The sequence below is a fragment of the Hemitrygon akajei genome, chromosome 8 (assembly GCF_048418815.1).
Source record: "Hemitrygon akajei chromosome 8, sHemAka1.3, whole genome shotgun sequence".
Classification (NCBI taxonomy): Eukaryota; Metazoa; Chordata; class Chondrichthyes; order Myliobatiformes; family Dasyatidae; genus Hemitrygon; species Hemitrygon akajei.
The window spans coordinates 175,797,950-175,819,440 of record NC_133131.1 but is presented as its reverse complement, the minus strand read 5'-3'; the positions used below and the strand labels follow the sequence as shown (position 1 = coordinate 175,819,440).

The window sequence follows — 21,491 nt, the reverse complement described above, 5'->3', positions numbered from 1 at the left end:
ACGCTGAGCTCTTCTGCCACCTCTGTCTCTGAGCCTGTTTCTTTGGCAAGGAATCCCCACTCTTCATTGATGACTCCTTCTCCCATCTTCAATCCTCCTCCTCTTCCTGGACACCCCGCCCTGGTCTTCTGCCTGCTCTGGACCTTTTCATTGCCAACTGCCGACGGGACATTAACTGTCTAGACCTTAACACTCCTCTCTCTTATTCCAACCTCACTCCTAACAACTCCCTTGTCCATTTGTCCCTCCCCACTGATCTCCCTCCTGGCATTTATCTTTGCAAGCAGAACAAAGATAAATGTGGGGGCTACACCTGCCCCCACATCTCCTCCCTCACTACCATTCAGGGCCCCAAACAGTCCTTCCAGGTGAGGCGACACTTCACCTGTGAGTCTGTTGGGGTCACTTACCATGTCTGGTGCTCCCAGTGTGGCCTCCTGTATATCGGTGAGACCTGCGTAGATTTGGAGACTATTTTGCCGAGCATCTACGCTCTGTCCACCAGAACAAGTGGGATCTCCCAGAGGCCACCCGTTTTAATTCCACTTCCCATTCTGATATGTCCATCCATGGCTGCCTCCACTATTGTGATGCGGCCACTCTTAGGTTGAAGGAGCAACACCGTATATTCCATTTGGGTAGCCTCCAACCTGATGGCATGAACAGTGATTTCTCTAACTTCCAGTAATTCCCACCAACCCCCCCACCCTCTCCATTTCCCATCCCCTTTTCCCCCTCTCACCTCATCTCCTTGCCCCCCTCTGGTGCTCCTCCCCCTTTTTCTTTCTTCCATGGCCTTCAGTCTCTTTCACCAATCAACTTCCCAGCTCTTTACTTCATCCCTCCCCTCCAGGTTTCTCCCAAATCTGGTGAGGTTTTATATAGATATATATAAAAAGGCTCGGTGGTGTGGTTTTGTTTCGTGACTGTCTGTAGGAAGATGAATCTCAGGGCTCTATACAGCATACATACTTTGATAATAATTGTACTTCGAAATTTGATCAACAGCAATTTTAGATTCCTATTTATTTATTGACCCTGGTGCATCAACATACAGTGAAACGCCTTGCTCACGTTAACATCCACCACAGCAGAAGGACGGGCCGGGGTCACCACCCGTTCTGATACCAGCTCCTGGTGCCCTCGCCAAGGTTGCGGGCGTTCCGCACCATTTTCCGGGTGTGGAGCCGGAGATCAGCACCTTGGAGAGGGCCGGCTTCGCCCTTGCACGTTATTGTTCGGCGGCTCTGCGCTTCCCCTGTCCGACCGGGTCGGGTCGGGTCGGGTCGTGTCCGGTCCGGTAGCTTTCCCCCGGGACACACGCGGAGTGCTGGAGGAACTCAGCGGGTCAGGCAGCCTCTGAGGATGGAGATGAACCGAGACTTCACTGTACAGCATCCCGGTACATCCAACGATCAATCCGTTCCCATTCTCCTCGGTCCTCCCGGGGCGGCACTTCGGTCCTCCCGCCGACCGGTGCCGCTGTGGCCGCCCGGCCCCCCGGCCCCCGGCGGAATCCGATCCCGGGGAGAGTCCGGCGGCCCGGCCCGGCCCAGGCTCGGGGAGCTGGCGGCCGCTTCGGGTAAAGGGAACGGCCTGCCGGAGGAGGCGGGCGGGGGGGGGGCTGTCTCCATGGATACGGGGCGGCCCCGCCCCTTGAACCCTGTCCTGGGGTCAGGGTGGTTAATCCCGGAAGTGAAGGCCTGGGGAGTCCAGGGAGAGGCGTGATATTCTGGAGCTGATTTCCCAGGCGGGAAGGAAGGCTGAAGAATCATCCTGCCGAGGTTTTAAAAAGCTGAGGTTAGCGTTCATCTATGAAGAGCTGTGGGCCTGGACGCCGGGGTTTAGAAGAATGGGTGAAGAGCATGGACGTGGAGAGGGTGTTTCCTGTAGTGGGGGTGGGGGGCGTCTAGGACCAGTGCTGCAGAACAAAGATGAAGGGGAGTCTCTGTTCAGAGGGAGTTGGATATGTGGAACGAGCAGCCAGAGGAAATGGTAGAGACAGATACAATTACGATGCAGAAAAGACAGCTGGAGAAATACATGCGTGTGATTTCAAATTAATTTCTTGTCATAATCGCCAAAGTGCAATGAAATTCCTTCCTCACATAAACTCACAGAGTAAACAGGACAACTTCAAAATTTGATGCCTCAAAAAGGCAGCATCCATCATTAAGGACCCCATCACCCAGGACATGCCCTCTCCTCATTGCTACCATCAGGAAGGTGGTACAGGAGCCTGAAGGCACACAGTCAATTATTCAGGAACCGCTTTGTCCCCTCTGCCACCAGATTTCTGAATGGACACTGAACCCATGAACACCACCTCATTGTGTTCTTCTGTTCTCACTGTTTTTCTCTCTTCCTGCACTGATTATTCGATTATGTACACGCAATTCCTCACTTTTTATGCACTCCTTATTTAAATTTTGAGAGATACTAATGTATAGATTTGTGTTATATTGCATTTGAGGAGGACGTTGATGGACATATCGGAAGGGGAATGGGAAGTGGAATTAAAATGGGTGGCCACTGGGAGTTCCCGCAGTGTAGTTGCTCCTATGTTCTGTCTGTCAGAGAAGTGGGATCTCCCAGTGGCCACCCATTTAATTTACTTCTCACTCCCCTTCCGATATGTCCATCAACGTCCTCCTCTACTGTTGTGATGAGACCACATTCAGGACGGAGGAGCAACATGTTATATTCTTTCTGGGTAGCCTACAACCTGAAGGCGTGAACATCAGTTCCTCGTATTTCCTGTAAAGGCCCCTCCACCATTCCCCATCCCCTTTTCCCTCTCTCACCTTATCTCCTTGCCTGTCCATCACCTCCCTCTGGTGCTCCTCCCCACTTTTCTCTGTTCCATGGCCTCTTATCAGATTCCCCTTCTCCAGCCCTGTATCTCTTAAATCAATCAACTTCCCAGCTCTTTATTTCACCCCTCCCCCTCTGGGTTTCACCTATCATCTTGTGTTTCTCGCTCCCTTTCCCACCTTTTAAATCTACTCGTCTTTTTTTACCAGTCCTGCTGAAGGGTCTCGGCCCAAAACGTCAATGGCCTGCTGAGTTCCTCCAGCACTTTGTGTGTGTTGATGAGTACTGACAATGCCCTGAGACACCCGTCTTGTGGCCCACAAGAAAGCAATAACAAACTACATCTAAAGGAAAATTTGCCCAGACGATCGTGATGATAGAAAGGCCATGATTGCCCACGTCATGCGATATGGCACACGATGATGATGATATGAACATAATATAAAAAGAAATTACAGTTGTGTGGCAAAAACGGCAATGTGCATGAGCATTTCAGTTACTGAGAGGGGAGAGGGAGCTGTGACTGGCCAGGGTGGCAGGCACACTGAGGAGGGACTGGACGGAAGGAAGTGATGAGCGAGCGACAGTCTGAACCAGACGCCTCTCTCACATCCCTTACCGATCGGGCTACCATGATCTCACACTCTTAACTCTATCACTTGAGAATTTCTTTGTGCACGATGTCAGTTTGAACCACTCCTCTTTGTCCCATTCTGCTGTTCTGTGCTGGTTGCGATATTCAGTGATTACTGCAGGGCTACACTGTTACAGTGCCAGCGATCAGTGATCAGTTCACACCACTGTCTGTGAGGACTTTGTATGTCCCCCGTAGGTTTCGATGGGGTGCTTTGGTCTCCTTCCACATTCAAAAGAAGGACAGGTAAGGGTTAATAAGGTATGGATATGAGCCATTGGGGGTCAGTGAGTTCAGGGGTTGGTCTGTTAGGGTCAGTGAGTTGTGGAGATGGTCTGTTAGGGTCAGTGAGTTGTGGAGATGCTGTGTTTGGGTCAGTGAGTTGTGGAGATGCTGTGTTTGGGTCAGTGAGTTGTGGAGATGGTCTGTTAGGGTCAATGAGTTGTGGAGATGGTCTGTTAGGGTCAGTGAGTTCGGGGGATGGTCTGTTAGGGTCAGTGAGTTGTAGAGATGCTGTGTTAGGGTCAGTGAGTTGTGGAGATGCTGTGTTAGGGTCAGTGAGTTGTGGAGATGCTGTGTTTGGGTCAGTGAGTTGTGGAGATGCTGTGTTAGGGTCAGTGAGTTGTGGAGATGGTCTGTTAGGGTCAGTGAGTTGTGGAGATGGTCTGTTAGGGTCAGTGAGTTGTAGAGATACTGTGTTAGGGTCAGTGAGTTGTGGAGATGGTCTGTTAGGGTCAGTGAGTTGTGGAGATGGTCTGTTAGGGTCAGTGAGTTGTGGAGATGGTCTGTGTTAGGGTCAGTGAGTTGTGGAGATGGTCTGTTAGGGTCAGTGAGTTGTAGAGATACTGTGTTAGGGTCAGTGAGTTGTGGAGATGGTCTGTTAGGGTCAGTGAGTTGTGGAGATGGTCTGTTAGGGTCAGTGAGTTGTGGAGATGGTCTGTGTTAGGGTCAGTGAGTTGTGGAGATGGTCTGTTAGGGTCAGTGAGTTGTAGAGATACTGTGTTAGGGTCAGTGAGTTGTGGAGATGGTCTGTTAGGGTCAGTGAGTTGTGGAGATGGTCTGTTAGGGTCAGTGAGTTGTGGAGATGCTGTGTTTGGGTCAGTGAGTTGTGGAGATGGTCTGTTTGGGTCAGTGAGTTGTGGAGATGGTCTGTGTTAGGGTCAGTGAGTTGTGGAGATGCTGTGTTTGGGTCAGTGAGTTGTGGAGATGGTCTGTTAGGGTCAGTGAGTTGTGGAGATGCTGTGTTTGGGTCAGTGAGTTGTGGAGATGCTGTGTTTGGGTCAGTGAGTTGTGGAGATGGTCTGTTTGGGTCAGTGAGTTGTGGAGATGGTCTGTTAGGGTCAGTGAGTTGTGGAGATGCTGTGTTTGGGTCAGTGAGTTGTGGAGATGCTGTGTTTGGGTCAGTGAGTTCAGGGGTTAGTCTGTTAGGGTCAGTGAGTTGTGGAGATGGTCTGTGTTAGGGTCAGTGAGTTGTGGAGATGCTGTGTTTGGGTCAGTGAGTTGTGGAGATGGTCTGTTAGGGTCAGTGAGTTGTGGAGATGGTCTGTGTTAGGGTCAGTGAGTTGTGGAGATGCTGTGTTTGGGTCAGTGAGTTGTGGAGATGGTCTGTTTGGGTCAGTGAGTTGTGGAGATGCTGTGTTTGGGTCAGTGAGTTGTGGAGATGGTCTGTTTGGGTCAGTGAGTTGTGGAGATGGTCTGTTTGGGTCAGTGAGTTGTGGAGATGCTGTGTTAGGGTCAGTGAGTTGTGGAGATGGTCTGTTAGGGTCAGTGAGTTGTGGAGATGCTGTGTTTGGGTCAGTGAGTTGTGGAGATGCTGTGTTTGGGTCAGTGAGTTGTGGAGATGGTCTGTTTGGGTCAGTGAGTTGTGGAGATGCTGTGTTAGGGTCAGTGAGTTGTGGAGATGGTCTGTGTTTGGGTCAGTGAGTTGTGGAGATGGTCTGTTAGGGTCAGTGAGTTCAGGGGTTAGTCTGTTAGGGTCAGTGAGTTGTGGAGATGGTCTGTAAGGGTCAGTGAGTTCGGGGGATGGTCTGTTAGGGTCAGTGAGTTGTGGAGATGGTCTGTGTTAGGGTCAATGAGTTCGGGGGATGGTCTGTTAGGGTCAGTGAGTTCGGGGGATGGTCTGTTAGGGTCAGTGAGTTGTAGAGATGCTGTGTTAGGGTCAGTGAGTTGTGGAGATGCTGTGTTAGGGTCAGTGAGTTGTGGAGATGGTCTGTTAGGGTCAGTGAGTTGTGGAGATGGTCTGTGTTAGGGTCAGTGAGTTGTGGAGATGCTGTGTTAGGGTCAGTGAGTTGTGGAGATGGTCTGTTAGGGTCAGTGAGTTGTGGAGATGGTCTGTGTTAGGGTCAGTGTGTTGTGGAGATGGTCTGTTTGGGTCAGTGAGTTCGGGGGATGGTCTGTGTTAGGGTCAGTGAGTTGTGGAGATGGTCTGTTAGGGTCAGTGAGTTGTGGAGATGGTCTGTTTGGGTCAGTGAGTTCGGGGGATGGTCTGTTAGGGTCAGTGAGTTGTAGAGATGCTGTGTTAGGGTCAGTGAGTTGTGGAGATGCTGTGTTTGGGTCAGTGAGTTGTGGAGATGGTCTGTTAGGGTCAGTGAGTTGTGGAGATGCTGTGTTTGGGTCAGTGAGTTGTGGAGATGGTCTGTTTGGGTCAGTGAGTTGTGGAGATGCTGTGTTAGAGTCAGTGAGTTGTGGAGATGGTCTGTTTGGGTCAGTGAGTTGTGGAGATGGTCTGTGTTTGGGTCAGTGAGTTGTGGAGATGCTGTGTTAGGGTCAGTGAGTTGTGGAGATGGTCTGTTTGGGTCAGTGAGTTCGGGGGATGGTCTGTGTTAGGGTCAGTGAGTTGTGGAGATGGTCTGTTAGGGTCAGTGAGTTGTGGAGATGGTCTGTTTGGGTCAGTGAGTTCGGGGGATGGTCTGTTAGGGTCAGTGAGTTGTAGAGATGCTGTGTTAGGGTCAGTGAGTTGTGGAGATGCTGTGTTTGGGTCAGTGAGTTGTGGAGATGGTCTGTTAGGGTCAGTGAGTTGTGGAGATGCTGTGTTTGGGTCAGTGAGTTGTGGAGATGGTCTGTTTGGGTCAGTGAGTTGTGGAGATGCTGTGTTAGAGTCAGTGAGTTGTGGAGATGGTCTGTTTGGGTCAGTGAGTTGTGGAGATGGTCTGTGTTTGGGTCAGTGAGTTGTGGAGATGCTGTGTTAGGGTCAGTGAGTTGTGGAGATGGTCTGTTAGGGTCAGTGAGTTGTGGAGATGGTCTGTGTTAGGGTCAGTGAGTTGTGGAGATGGTCTGTTAGGGTCAGTGAGTTGTGGAGATGGTCTGTTTGGGTCAGTGAGTTGTGGAGTTGGTCTGTTAGGGTCAGTGAGTTGTGGAGATGGTCTGTGTTAGGGTCAGTGAGTTGTGGAAATGCTGTGTTTGGGTCAGTGAGTTGTGGAGATGCTGTGTTTGGGTCAGTGAGTTGTGGAGATGGTCTGTTTGGGTCAGTGAGTTGTGGAGATGCTGTATTAGGGTCAGTGAGTTGTGGAGATGCTGTGTTTGGGTCAGTGAGTTGTGGAGATGGTCTGTTAGGGTCAGTGAGTTGTGGAGATGGTCTGTGTTAGGGTCAGTGAGTTGTGGAGATGGTCTGTTAGGGTCAGTGAGTTGTGGAGATGGTCTGTGTTAGGGTCAGTGAGTTGTGGAGATGCTGTGTTAGGGTCAGTGAGTTGTGGAGATGGTCTGTGTTAGGGTCAGTGAGTTGTGGAGATGGTCTGTTAGGGTCAGTGAGTTGTGGAGATGGTCTGTTAGGGTCAGTGAGTTGTGGAGATGGTCTGTGTTAGGGTCAGTGAGTTGTGGAGATGCTGTGTTTGGGTCAGTGAGTTGTGGAGATACTGTGTTAGGGTCAGTGAGTTGTGGAGATGGTCTGTTAGGGTCAGTGAGTTGTGGAGATGGTCTGTTAGGGTCAGTGAGTTGTGGAGATGGTCTGTGTTAGGGTCAGTGAGTTGTGGAGATGCTGTGTTAGGGTCAGTGAGTTGTAGAGATACTGTGTTAGGGTCAGTGAGTTGTGGAGATGGTCTGTTAGGGTCAGTGAGTTGTGGAGATGGTCTGTTAGGGTCAGTGAGTTGTGGAGATGGTCTGTGTTAGGGTCAGTGAGTTGTGGAGATGCTGTGTTTGGGTCAGTGAGTTGTGGAGATGGTCTGTTAGGGTCAGTGAGTTGTAGAGATACTGTGTTAGGGTCAGTGAGTTGTGGAGATGGTCTGTTAGGGTCAGTGAGTTGTGGAGATGGTCTGTTAGGGTCAGTGAGTTTGGAGATGCTGTGTTTGGGTCAGTGAGTTGTGGAGATGGTCTGTTTGGGTCAGTGAGTTGTGGAGATGCTGTGTTAGGGTCAGTGAGTTGTGGAGATGGTCTGTTTGGGTCAGTGAGTTGTGGAGATGGTTTGTTTGGGTCAGTGAGTTGTGGAGATGCTGTGTTAGGGTCAGTGAGTTGTGGAGATGGTCTTAGGGTCAGTGAGTTGTGGAGATGCTGTGTTTGGGTCAGTGAGTTGTGGAGATGCTGTGTTTGGGTCAGTGAGTTGTGGAGATGGTCTGTTTGGGTCAGTGAGTTGTGGAGATGCTGTGTTAGGGTCAGTGAGTTGTGGAGATGGTCTGTTAGGGTCAGTGAGTTGTGGAGATGGTCTGTGTTAGGGTCAGTGAGTTGTGGAGATGCTGTGTTTGGGTCAGTGAGTTGTGGAGATGGTCTGTTAGGGTCAGTGAGTTGTGGAGATGGTCTGTGTTAGGGTCAGTGAGTTGTGGAGATGCTGTGTTTGGGTCAGTGAGTTGTGGAGATGGTCTGTTTGGGTCAGTGAGTTGTGGAGATGGTCTGTTTGGGTCAGTGAGTTGTGGAGATGCTGTGTTAGGGTCAGTGAGTTGTGGAGATGGTCTGTTAGGGTCAGTGAGTTGTGGAGATGCTGTGTTTGGGTCAGTGAGTTGTGGAGATGCTGTGTTTGGGTCAGTGAGTTGTGGAGATGGTCTGTTTGGGTCAGTGAGTTGTGGAGATGCTGTGTTAGGGTCAGTGAGTTGTGGAGATGGTCTGTTAGGGTCAGTGAGTTGTGGAGATGCTGTGTTTGGGTCAGTGAGTTGTGGAGATGGTCTGTTTGGGTCAGTGAGTTGTGGAGATGCTGTGTTAGGGTCAGTGAGTTGTGGAGATGGTCTGTTAGGGTCAGTGAGTTGTGGAGATGGTCTGTGTTAGGGTCAGTGAGTTGTGGAGATGCTGTGTTTGGGTCAGTGAGTTGTGGAGATGGTCTGTTAGGGTCAGTGAGTTCAGGGGTTAGTCTGTTAGGGTCAGTGAGTTGTGGAGTTGGTCTGTAAGGGTCAGTGAGTTCGGGGGATGGTCTGTTAGGGTCAGTGAGTTGTGGAGATGGTCTGTGTTAGGGTCAATGAGTTCGGGGGATGGTCTGTTAGGGTCAGTGAGTTCGGGGGATGGTCTGTTAGGGTCAGTGAGTTGTAGAGATGCTGTGTTAGGGTCAGTGAGTTGTGGAGATGCTGTGTTAGGGTCAGTGAGTTGTGGAGATGGTCTGTTAGGGTCAGTGAGTTGTGGAGATGGTCTGTGTTAGGGTCAGTGAGTTGTGGAGATGCTGTGTTAGGGTCAGTGAGTTGTGGAGATGGTCTGTTAGGGTCAGTGAGTTGTGGAGATGGTCTGTGTTAGGGTCAGTGAGTTGTGGAGATGGTCTGTTTGGGTCAGTGAGTTCGGGGGATGGTCTGTTAGGGTCAGTGAGTTGTGGAGATGGTCTGTTAGGGTCAGTGAGTTGTGGAGATGCTGTGTTTGGGTCAGTGAGTTGTGGAGATGCTGTGTTAGAGTCAGTGAGTTGTGGAGATGGTCTGTTTGAGTCAGTGAGTTCGGGGGATGGTCTGTGTTAGGGTCAGTGAGTTGTGGAGATGGTCTGTTAGGGTCAGTGAGTTGTGGAGATGGTCTGTTTGGGTCAGTGAGTTCGGGGGATGGTCTGTTAGGGTCAGTGAGTTGTAGAGATGCTGTGTTAGGGTCAGTGAGTTGTGGAGATGCTGTGTTTGGGTCAGTGAGTTGTGGAGATGGTCTGTTAGGGTCAGTGAGTTGTGGAGATGCTGTGTTTGGGTCAGTGAGTTGTGGAGATGGTCTGTTTGGGTCAGTGAGTTGTGGAGATGCTGTGTTAGAGTCAGTGAGTTGTGGAGATGGTCTGTTTGGGTCAGTGAGTTGTGGAGATGGTCTGTGTTTGGGTCAGTGAGTTGTGGAGATGCTGTGTTAGGGTCAGTGAGTTGTGGAGATGGTCTGTTAGGGTCAGTGAGTTGTGGAGATGGTCTGTGTTAGGGTCAGTGAGTTGTGGAGATGGTCTGTTAGGGTCAGTGAGTTGTGGAGATGGTCTGTTAGGGTCAGTGAGTTGTGGAGATGGTCTGTGTTAGGGTCAGTGAGTTGTGGAAATGCTGTGTTTGGGTCAGTGAGTTGTGGAGATGCTGTGTTTGGGTCAGTGAGTTGTGGAGATGGTCTGTTTGGGTCAGTGAGTTGTGGAGATGGTCTGTGTTAGGGTCAGTGAGTTGTGGAAATGCTGTGTTTGGGTCAGTGAGTTGTGGAGATGCTGTGTTTGGGTCAGTGAGTTGTGGAGATGGTCTGTTTGGGTCAGTGAGTTGTGGAGATGGTCTGTGTTTGGGTCAGTGAGTTGTGGAGATGCTGTGTTAGGGTCAGTGAGTTGTGGAGATGGTCTGTTAGGGTCAGTGAGTTGTGGAGATGGTCTGTTTGGGTCAGTGAGTTGTGGAGATGGTCTGTTTGGGTCAGTGAGTTGTGGAGATGGTCTGTTTGGGTCAGTGAGTTGTGGAGATGCTGTATTAGGGTCAGTGAGTTGTGGAGATGCTGTGTTAGAGTCAGTGAGTTGTGGAGATGGTCTGTTAGGGTCAGTGAGTTGTGGAGATGGTCTGTGTTAGGGTCAGTGAGTTGTGGAGATGGTCTGTTAGGGTCAGTGAGTTGTGGAGATGGTCTGTGTTAGGGTCAGTGAGTTGTGGAGATGGTCTGTTTGGGTCAGTGAGTTGTGGAGATGCTGTGTTAGGGTCAGTGAGTTGTGGAGATGGTCTGTTAGGGTCAGTGAGTTGTGGAGATGGTCTGTGTTAGGGTCAGTGAGTTGTGGAGATGGTCTGTTAGGGTCAGTGAGTTGTGGAGATGGTCTGTTAGGGTCAGTGAGTTGTGGAGATGGTCTGTGTTAGGGTCAGTGAGTTGTGGAGATGCTGTGTTTGGGTCAGTGAGTTGTGGAGATGGTCTGTTTGGGTCAGTGAGTTGTGGAGATGCTGTGTTTGGGTCAGTGAGTTGTGGAGATGGTCTGTTTGGGTCAGTGAGTTGTGGAGATGGTCTGTTTGGGTCAGTGAGTTGTGGAGATGCTGTGTTAGGGTCAGTGAGTTGTAGAGATGGTCTGTTAGGGTCAGTGAGTTGTGGAGATGCTGTGTTTGGGTCAGTGAGTTGTGGAGATGGTCTGTTTGGGTCAGTGAGTTGTGGAGATGCTGTGTTAGGGTCAGTGAGTTGTGGAGATGGTCTGTTAGGGTCAGTGAGTTGTGGAGATGCTGTGTTTGGGTCAGTGAGTTGTGGAGATGGTCTGTTTGGGTCAGTGAGTTGTGGAGATGCTGTGTTAGGGTCAGTGAGTTGTGGAGATGGTCTGTTAGGGTCAGTGAGTTGTGGAGATGGTCTGTTTGGGTCAGTGAGTTGTGGAGATGGTCTGTTAGGGTCAGTGAGTTCAGGGGTTAGTCTGTTAGGGTCAGTGAGTTGTGGAGATGGTCTGTAAGGGTCAGTGAGTTCGGGAGATGGTCTGTTAGGGTCAGTGAGTTCGGGGGATGGTCTGTTAGGGTCAGTGAGTTGTGGAGATGGTCTGTGTTAGGGTCAATGAGTTCGGGGGATGGTCTGTTAGGGTCAGTGAGTTCGGGGGATGGTCTGTTAGGGTCAGTGAGTTGTAGAGATGCTGTGTTAGGGTCAGTGAGTTGTGGAGATGCTGTGTTAGGGTCAGTGAGTTGTGGAGATGGTCTGTTAGGGTCAGTGAGTTGTGGAGATGGTCTGTGTTAGGGTCAGTGTGTTGTGGAGATGCTGTGTTAGGGTCAGTGAGTTGTGGAGATGGTCTGTTAGGGTCAGTGAGTTGTGGAGATGCTGTGTTAGGGTCAATGAGTTGTGGAGATGGTCTGTTTGAGTCAGTGAGTTCGGGGGATGGTCTGTGTTAGGGTCAGTGAGTTGTGGAGATGGTCTGTTAGGGTCAGTGAGTTGTGGAGATGGTCTGTTTGGGTCAGTGAGTTCGGGGGATGGTCTGTTAGGGTCAGTGAGTTGTAGAGATGCTGTGTTAGGGTCAGTGAGTTGTGGAGATGCTGTGTTTGGGTCAGTGAGTTGTGGAGATGGTCTGTTAGTGTCAGTGAGTTGTGGAGATGCTGTGTTTGGGTCAGTGAGTTGTGGAGATGGTCTGTTAGGGTCAGTGAGTTGTGGAGATGCTGTGTTTGGGTCAGTGAGTTGTGGAGATGGTCTGTTTGGGTCAGTGAGTTGTGGAGATGCTGTGTTAGGGTCAGTGAGTTGTGGAGATGGTCTGTTAGGGTCAGTGAGTTGTGGAGATGGTCTGTGTTAGGGTCAGTGAGTTGTGGAGATGCTGTGTTTGGGTCAGTGAGTTGTGGAGATGGTCTGTTAGGGTCAGTGAGTTCAGGGGTTAGTCTGTTAGGGTCAGTGAGTTGTGGAGTTGGTCTGTAAGGGTCAGTGAGTTCGGGGGATGGTCTGTTAGGGTCAGTGAGTTGTGGAGATGGTCTGTGTTAGGGTCAATGAGTTCGGGGGATGGTCTGTTAGGGTCAGTGAGTTCGGGGGATGGTCTGTTAGGGTCAGTGAGTTGTAGAGATGCTGTGTTAGGGTCAGTGAGTTGTGGAGATGCTGTGTTAGGGTCAGTGAGTTGTGGAGATGGTCTGTTAGGGTCAGTGAGTTGTGGAGATGGTCTGTGTTAGGGTCAGTGAGTTGTGGAGATGCTGTGTTAGGGTCAGTGAGTTGTGGAGATGGTCTGTGTTAGGGTCAATGAGTTGTGGAGATGGTCTGTTAGGGTCAATGAGTTGTGGAGATGGTCTGTTTGAGTCAGTGAGTTCGGGGGATGGTCTGTTAGGGTCAGTGAGTTGTAGAGATGCTGTGTTTGGGTCAGTGAGTTGTGGAGATGGTCTGTTAGGGTCAGTGAGTTGTGGAGATGCTGTGTTTGGGTCAGTGAGTTGTGGAGATGGTCTGTTAGGGTCAGTGAGTTGTGGAGATGGTCTGTTTGGGTCAGTGAGTTCGGGGGATGGTCTGTTAGGGTCAGTGAGTTGTAGAGATGCTGTGTTAGGGTCAGTGAGTTGTGGAGATGCTGTGTTTGGGTCAGTGAGTTGTGGAGATGGTCTGTTAGGGTCAGTGAGTTTGGAGATGCTGTGTTTGGGTCAGTGAGTTGTGGAGATGGTCTGTTTGGGTCAGTGAGTTGTGGAGATGCTGTGTTAGAGTCAGTGAGTTGTGGAGATGGTCTGTTTGGGTCAGTGAGTTGTGGAGATGGTCTGTGTTTGGGTCAGTGAGTTGTGGAGATGCTGTGTTAGGGTCAGTGAGTTGTGGAGATGGTCTGTTTGGGTCAGTGAGTTGTGGAGTTGGTCTGTTAGGGTCAGTGAGTTGTGGAGATGGTCTGTGTTAGGGTCAGTGAGTTGTGGAAATGCTGTGTTTGGGTCAGTGAGTTGTGGAGATGCTGTGTTTGGGTCAGTGAGTTGTGGAGATGGTCTGTTTGGGTCAGTGAGTTGTGGAGATGCTGTATTAGGGTCAGTGAGTTGTGGAGATGCTGTGTTAGAGTCAGTGAGTTGTGGAGATGGTCTGTTAGGGTCAGTGAGTTGTGGAGATGCTGTGTTTGGGTCAGTGAGTTGTGGAGATGGTCTGTGTTAGGGTCAGTGAGTTGTGGAGATGGTCTGTTAGGGTCAGTGAGTTGTGGAGATGGTCTGTGTTAGGGTCAGTGAGTTGTGGAGATGGTCTGTTTGGGTCAGTGAGTTGTAGAGATGCTGTGTTAGGGTCAGTGAGTTGTGGAGATGCTGTGTTTGGGTCAGTGAGTTGTGGAGATGGTCTGTTTGGGTCAGTGAGTTGTGGAGATGCTGTGTTAGGGTCAGTGAGTTGTGGAGATGGTCTGTTAGGGTCAGTGAGTTGTGGAGATGGTCTGTGTTAGGGTCAGTGAGTTGTGGAGATGGTCTGTTAGGGTCAGTGAGTTGTGGAGATGGTCTGTTAGGGTCAGTGAGTTGTGGAGATGGTCTGTGTTAGGGTCAGTGAGTTGTGGAGATGCTGTGTTTGGGTCAGTGAGTTGTGGAGATGGTCTGTTAGGGTCAGTGAGTTGTGGAGATGGTCTGTGTTAGGGTCAGTGAGTTGTGGAGATGCTGTGTTTGGGTCAGTGAGTTGTGGAGATGGTCTGTTTGGGTCAGTGAGTTGTGGAGATGCTGTGTTTGGGTCAGTGAGTTGTGGAGATGGTCTGTTTGGGTCAGTGAGTTGTGGAGATGGTCTGTTTGGGTCAGTGAGTTGTGGAGATGCTGTGTTAGGGTCAGTGAGTTGTAGAGATGGTCTGTTAGGGTCAGTGAGTTGTGGAGATGCTGTGTTTGGGTCAGTGAGTTGTGGAGATGGTCTGTTTGGGTCAGTGAGTTGTGGAGATGCTGTGTTAGGGTCAGTGAGTTGTGGAGATGGTCTGTTAGGGTCAGTGAGTTGTGGAGATGCTGTGTTTGGGTCAGTGAGTTGTGGAGATGGTCTGTTTGGGTCAGTGAGTTGTGGAGATGCTGTGTTAGGGTCAGTGAGTTGTGGAGATGGTCTGTTAGGGTCAGTGAGTTGTGGAGATGGTCTGTGTTAGGGTCAGTGAGTTGTGGAGATGCTGTGTTTGGGTCAGTGAGTTGTGGAGATGGTCTGTTAGGGTCAGTGAGTTCAGGGGTTAGTCTGTTAGGGTCAGTGAGTTGTGGAGATGGTCTGTAAGGGTCAGTGAGTTCGGGAGATGGTCTGTTAGGGTCAGTGAGTTCGGGGGATGGTCTGTTAGGGTCAGTGAGTTGTGGAGATGGTCTGTGTTAGGGTCAATGAGTTCGGGGGATGGTCTGTTAGGGTCAGTGAGTTCGGGGGATGGTCTGTTAGGGTCAGTGAGTTGTAGAGATGCTGTGTTAGGGTCAGTGAGTTGTGGAGATGCTGTGTTAGGGTCAGTGAGTTGTGGAGATGGTCTGTTAGGGTCAGTGAGTTGTGGAGATGGTCTGTGTTAGGGTCAGTGAGTTGTGGAGATGCTGTGTTAGGGTCAGTGAGTTGTGGAGATGGTCTGTTAGGGTCAATGAGTTGTGGAGATGGTCTGTTAGGGTCAATGAGTTGTGGAGATGGTCTGTTTGAGTCAGTGAGTTCGGGGGATGGTCTGTGTTAGGGTCAGTGAGTTGTGGAGATGGTCTGTTAGGGTCAGTGAGTTGTGGAGATGGTCTGTTTGGGTCAGTGAGTTCGGGGGATGGTCTGTTAGGGTCAGTGAGTTGTAGAGATGCTGTGTTAGGGTCAGTGAGTTGTGGAGATGCTGTGTTTGGGTCAGTGAGTTGTGGAGATGGTCTGTTAGTGTCAGTGAGTTGTGGAGATGCTGTGTTTGGGTCAGTGAGTTGTGGAGATGGTCTGTTTGGGTCAGTGAGTTGTGGAGATGCTGTGTTAGAGTCAGTGAGTTGTGGAGATGGTCTGTTTGGGTCAGTGAGTTGTGGAGATGGTCTGTGTTTGGGTCAGTGAGTTGTGGAGATGCTGTGTTAGGGTCAGTGAGTTGTGGAGATGGTCTGTTAGGGTCAGTGAGTTGTGGAGATGGTCTGTGTTAGGGTCAGTGAGTTGTGGAGATGGTCTGTTAGGGTCAGTGAGTTGTGGAGATGGTCTGTTTGGGTCAGTGAGTTGTGGAGTTGGTCTGTTAGGGTCAGTGAGTTGTGGAGATGGTCTGTGTTAGGGTCAGTGAGTTGTGGAAATGCTGTGTTTGGGTCAGTGAGTTGTGGAGATGCTGTGTTTGGGTCAGTGAGTTGTGGAGATGGTCTGTTAGGGTCAGTGAGTTGTGGAGATGGTCTGTTTGGGTCAGTGAGTTGTGGAGATGCTGTGTTAGGGTCAGTGAGTTGTGGAGATGGTCTGTGTTAGGGTCAGTGAGTTGTGGAGATGGTCTGTTTGGGTCAGTGAGTTGTGGAGATGGTCTGTGTTAGGGTCAGTGAGTTGTGGAGATGGTCTGTTAGGGTCAGTGAGTTGTGGAGATGGTCTGTTAGGGTCAGTGAGTTGTGGAGATGGTCTGTGTTAGGGTCAGTGAGTTGTGGAGATGGTCTGTGTTAGGGTCAGTGAGTTGTGGAGATGGTCTGTTAGGGTCAGTGAGTTGTGGAGATGGTCTGTGTTAGGGTCAGTGAGTTGTGGAGATGCTGTGTTAGGGTCAGTGAGTTGTGGAGATGCTGTGTTAGGGTCAGTGAGTTGTGGAGATGGTCTGTTAGGGTCAGTGAGTTGTGGAGATGGTCTGTGTTTGGGTCAGTGAGTTGTGGAGATGGTCTGTTTGGGTCAGTGAGTTGTGGAGATGCTGTGTTTGGGTCAGTGAGTTGTGGAGATGGTCTGTTAGGGTCAGTGAGTTGTGGAGATGCTGTGTTAGGGTCAGTGAGTTGTGGAGATGGTCTGTGTTTGGGTCAGTGAGTTGTGGAGATGGTCTGTTTGGGTCAGTGAGTTGTGGAGATGCTGTGTTTGGGTCAGTGAGTTGTGGAGATGGTCTGTTTGGGTCAGTGAGTTGTGGAGATGCTGTGTTAGGGTCAGTGAGTTGTGGAGATGGTCTGTTAGGGTCAGTGAGTTGTGGAGATGGTCTGTGTTAGGGTCAGTGAGTTGTGGAGATGGTCTGTTAGGGTCAGTGAGTTGTGGAGATGGTCTGTTTGGGTCAGTGAGTTGTGGAGATGCTGTGTTAGGGTCAGTGAGTTGTGGAGATGGTCTGTTTGGGTCAGTGAGTTGTGGAGATGCTGTGTTAGGGTCAGTGAGTTGTGGAGATGGTCTGTTAGGGTCAGTGAGTTGTGGAGATGGTCTGTTTGGGTCAGTGAGTTGTGGAGATGCTGTGTTAGGGTCAGTGAGTTGTGGAGATGGTCTGTGTTAGGGTCAGTGAGTTGTGGAGATGGTCTGTTAGGGTCAGTGAGTTGTGGAGATGGTCTGTTAGGGTCAGTGAGTTGTGGAGATGGTCTGTTAGGGTCAGTGAGTTGTGGAGATGGTCTGTTAGGGTCAGTGAGTTGTGGAGATGGTCTGTTAGGGTCAGTGAGTTGTGGAGATGGTCTGTTAGGGTCAGTGAGTTGTGGAGATGGTCTGTTTGGGTCAGTGAGTTGTGGAGATGGTCTGTGTTAGGGTCAGTGAGTTGTGGAGATGGTCTGTTAGGGTCAGTGAGTTGTGGAGATGGTCTGTTAGGGTCAGTGAGTTGTGGAGATGGTCTGTGTTAGGGTCAGTGAGTTGTGGAGATGGTCTGTTAGGGTCAATGAGTTGTGGAGATGGTCTGTGTTAGGGTCAGTGAGTTGTGGAGATGGTCTGTGTTAGGGTCAGTGAGTTGTGGAGATGGTCTGTTAGGGTCAGTGAGTTGTGGAGATGGTCTGTGTTAGGGTCAGTGAGTTGTGGAGATGGTCTGTGTTAGGGTCAGTGAGTTGTGGAGATGGTCTGTTAGGGTCAGTGAGTTGTGGAGATGGTCTGTTAGGGTCAGTGAGTTGTGGAGATGGTCTGTGTTAGGGTCAGTGAGTTGTGGAGATGGTCTGTGTTAGGGTCAGTGAGTTGTGGAGATGCTGTGTTAGGGTCAGTGAGTTGTGGAGATGCTGTGTTAGGGTCAGTGAGTTGTGGAGATGGTCTGTTAGGGTCAGTGAGTTGTGGAGATGCTGTGTTTGGGTCAGTGAGTTGTGGAGATGGTCTGTTTGGGTCAGTGAGTTGTGGAGATGCTGTGTTAGGGTCAGTGAGTTGTGGAGATGGTCTGTTTGGGTCAGTGAGTTGTGGAGATGGTCTGTGTTAGGGTCAGTGAGTTGTGGAGATGGTCTGTTTGGGTCAGTGAGTTGTGGAGATGCTGTGTTAGGGTCAGTGAGTTGTGGAGATGGTCTGTTAGGGTCAGTGAGTTGTGGAGATGGTCTGTGTTTGGGTCAGTGAGTTGTGGAGATGGTCTGTTTGGGTCAGTGAGTTGTGGAGATGCTGTGTTTGGGTCAGTGAGTTGTGGAGATGGTCTGTTAGGGTCAGTGAGTTGTGGAGATGCTGTGTTAGGGTCAGTGAGTTGTGGAGATGGTCTGTGTTTGGGTCAGTGAGTTGTGGAGATGGTCTGTTTGGGTCAGTGAGTTGTGGAGATGCTGTGTTTGGGTCAGTGAGTTGTGGAGATGGTCTGTTTGGGTCAGTGAGTTGTGGAGATGCTGTGTTAGGGTCAGTGAGTTGTGGAGATGCTGTGTTAGGGTCAGTGAGTTGTGGAGATGGTCTGTGTTAGGGTCAGTGAGTTGTGGAGATGCTGTGTTAGGGTCAGTGAGTTGTGGAGATGGTCTGTGTTAGGGTCAGTGAGTTGTGGAGATGCTGTGTTAGGGTCAGTGAGTTGTGGAGATGGTCTGTGTTTGGGTCAGTGAGTTGTGGAGATGGTCTGTTAGGGTCAGTGAGTTGTAGAGATGCTGTGTTAGGGTCAGTGAGTTGTGGAGATGCTGTGTTAGGGTCAGTGAGTTGTGGAGATGCTGTGTTAGGGTCAGTGAGTTGTGGAGATGGTCTGTTTGGGTCAGTGAGTTGTGGAGATGGTCTGTTTGGGTCAGTGAGTTGTGGAGATGCTGTGTTAGGGTCAGTGAGTTGTGGAGATGGTCTGTTAGGGTCAGTGAGTTGTGGAGATGGTCTGTGTTAGGGTCAGTGAGTTGTGGAGATGGTCTGTTAGGGTCAGTGAGTTGTGGAGATGGTCTGTTTGGGTCAGTGAGTTGTGGAGATGCTGTGTTAGGGTCAGTGAGTTGTGGAGATGCTGTGTTAGGGTCAGTGAGTTGTGGAGATGGTCTGTTAGGGTCAGTGAGTTGTGGAGATGGTCTGTGTTAGGGTCAGTGAGTTGTGGAGATGGTCTGTTAGGGTTAGTGAGTTGTGGAGATGGTCTGTGTTAGGGTCAGTGAGTTGTGGAGATGGTCTGTTAGGGTTAGTGAGTTGTGGAGATGGTCTGTTTGGGTCAGTGAGTTGTGGAGTTGGTCTGTTAGGGTCAGTGAGTTGTGGAGATGGTCTGTGTTAGGGTCAGTGAGTTGTGGAGTTGGTCTGTTTGGGTCAGTGAGTTGTGGAGATGGTCTGTTTGGGTCAGTGAGTTGTGGAGATGGTCTGTTTGGGTCAGTGAGTTGTGGAGATGCTGTGTTAGGGTCAGTGAGTTGTGGAGATGGTCTGTTTGGGTCAGTGAGTTGTGGAGATGGTCTGTTTGGGTCAGTGAGTTGTGGAGATGGTCTGTTTGGGTCAGTGAGTTGTGGAGATGGTCTGTTTGGGTTTGTTTGCTGTGTTGGTGCTCGAAGCACGGTGACACTTGGAGTGAGACAACATGTCACCTGTGAATGGGTCGGGGTCATCTATTGTATCCAATTATTCTGTTGTGGCCTCCTCTAAATTGTTGAGACATTTCATCACTTGGGGTCTGCTTCATTGAGCACCTGAACTCCATCTGTGGAATGTGGAATTTCCTGATGGCCAATCATTTTAATTCCTATCCCCATTCCCATTTTGACTCATCCATCCATAGACTGTCCTTCTGCCATTGTGAGGCCACTCTCAGCTTGGAGAAACAACACCTTGTATTCTATCTAGGTAGCCTCTAACCTGCTGGGAGGAACATCGATTTCCCCTTCTGATCAACTTCATTTCTGTCTCCCCTTTCCCTCTTCTTCTATTCTCCGCTCTGGCCTCCACCTGCCTATCACCTCCTCTGATACCCCTCCTCCTTCCCTTTCTCCCATGGTCCACTCTCCTATCCTATGAGATTCCCCCTTTACCTTTTCCACCTGTCACCTCCCAGCTTCTTATTTCATCCCCCTGCGCCACCCGGTTAGCTTCACCTATCACCTTGTAGCTTCTTTTCATTCCCCTCCCCCCACCCTTCTCATTCTGGCATCTTCCCCCTTCCTTACCGGGCCTGAAGAAGGGTCTCAGCCAAAAACGTTGACTGTTTATTCTTTTCCTTAGATAACGCCTCGCCTCCGGAGTTCTTCCAGCATTTAGTATCTGCGAGTGAACCAGGTGGGCTTTATCATGATCTGGTTGTTCGCTGGACACCTCTTGAGACTGTCCTTTTATTTGCAGAGTGGCTGGTGATTGGAGAAGTTGTTCTTGCACTCCTGCACTGGGATGTTTCAGTCATTTGTGTACCAAGGTCCTCTGGCCTCCAGATTGGCGTTAGCTTTCTAACTGGTCAGAGGTGGGACCCCGGATGCTGCTGCCCCAAGAGAAGGACTCGGCCTTAGCGACCACCAACGTCCTGCTCTTCATCGTGTCCGTGGTGGCATTTCAGCATGCTCGTAAGGTGAGTCCGTGTGTTATCGCCGATCAACGGGGTTCTGAAAACTTGCGCTGGTTCCACTCTCGTACTTTATTTACTTGTCCTACACGGAGAAGAGCCTGGCCTCCGTCACCAAACTGTTTTGAGATTCGAACAAAGAAATTACATTTTTACACAGCATTGTCGATGGATACCAATCCTGACCAATTGGTAAGCTTGTGTGGTTCAAAGTACATATCCAATCACAGTATGAGATTCGTCTCCAGCCACAAAGCAAAGAAACCCAACAGGACCCTTTCAATGAAAAGAAGACCACCGAACACCCCTTGTGCAGAGAGACAAACAAATGGTGCAAACGATAAAAGTAAGCAAATAGCATTCAGAAGTGAAAACCTGGAGTACCATATCCTGCTACGTCGACCTTTCAGGCTGCCGTAGGAATTCACAGCAGTGTCCATCCCACCAACCGGGCTCTCAGTGAACTTTGCGAATATCCATGAATCCACACACCCAGGGGCTGCTTTCATCATTGCCTCAGACTTTAAGTATCGCTGACCGGAGCTTATCCGAAGTTCTGGCAACACATCGAGGTGAGCACACAGGGAGGAAGCATACTCAACAGCTGCTACTCTCCCTTCTGCAAAGCGCTTCTCTGTCCTCCGTTTGGAAAGCCTGACCATTCCTCCATCTTGCTCCTACCCACCTACAGGCAGAAACTGCAACAGGAAGCAGCCATAGTGAAAACTATCCACTGCTGGTCCAACCAATCAGACTCAATGTTACAAAACTACTTTGATAGCACCGCCTGGGAGGTATTTCGAGCAGAGAACATCTCTGAATACAGGGAGGTGGTCACAAGCTTCATTTGGAAGTGTAGCTAAGAAGACCAAGGTAACATGCCTGAACGACTGGCGTCCTGTCGCACTCACCTCAATTATGAGCAAATGCTTTGAGAGGCTGGTTAAAGACTACATCTGCAGCATGCTACCACCCACACTGGACCCCCTACAATTCACCTACCGACGGAACTGGTCTACCGATGACGCCATAGCCACAGCACGACACACCGTCCTCTCTCACCTGGAGAAGAGGGATGCATACATTAGAATGCGGTTCCTGGACTACAGTTCAACATTCAACACCATAATCCCCTCCAGACTCGACAGGAAGTTCAGAGACCTCGGCCTGCACCCACCTTGTGCAGCTGGATCCTGGACTTCCTATCGAGTTGCCAACAGGTGGTAAGGATTGGCTCCCTCACCTCTGCCCCCTGACCCTCAACACAGGTGCCCCCAGGGTTGTGTCCTGAGTCCCCTTCTCTACTCCCTTTACACCCACGACTGTGCTGCCACACACAGGTCCAATCCGTCAATCAAATTCACAGATGACATGACTTTGATTGGCCTTATTTCTAGGGGTAATGAGACAGCCTACAGAGGGGAGGTTGACACCCTGACACAGTGGTGCCAGGATAGCAACCTCTCCCTCATGTCCAAACAACAAAAGAGCTGATTGTGGATTACAGGAGGAAAGGAGACAGGCTCACCCCGATCAGCATCAATGGGTCTGCAGTTGAGAGGGTGAGCAGTTTCAAGTTCCTGGGTATACATGTCACTGAAGATTTCATCTGGACTGTACACACCGGCTGTG

The 21,491-nt window shown here is 50.2% G+C and overlaps 1 protein-coding gene across 1 annotated transcript in view; it reads left to right on the top strand.

Annotated features, from left to right (window-relative positions):
- The first annotated feature begins 1,427 nt into the window (after window positions 1–1,427).
- Window positions 1,428–21,491, top strand: part of LOC140732466 (transmembrane protein 276-like) — a 38,274-nt gene continuing 18,210 nt past the window's right edge. Inside the window, exons 1-2 of the mRNA XM_073055165.1 lie at window positions 1,428–1,800; window positions 19,646–19,865. Of these exons, the coding sequence (XP_072911266.1) occupies window positions 19,773–19,865 (93 nt within the window). The 5' untranslated portion in view covers window positions 1,428–1,800; window positions 19,646–19,772. The remainder of the gene's footprint in view (window positions 1,801–19,645; window positions 19,866–21,491) is intronic.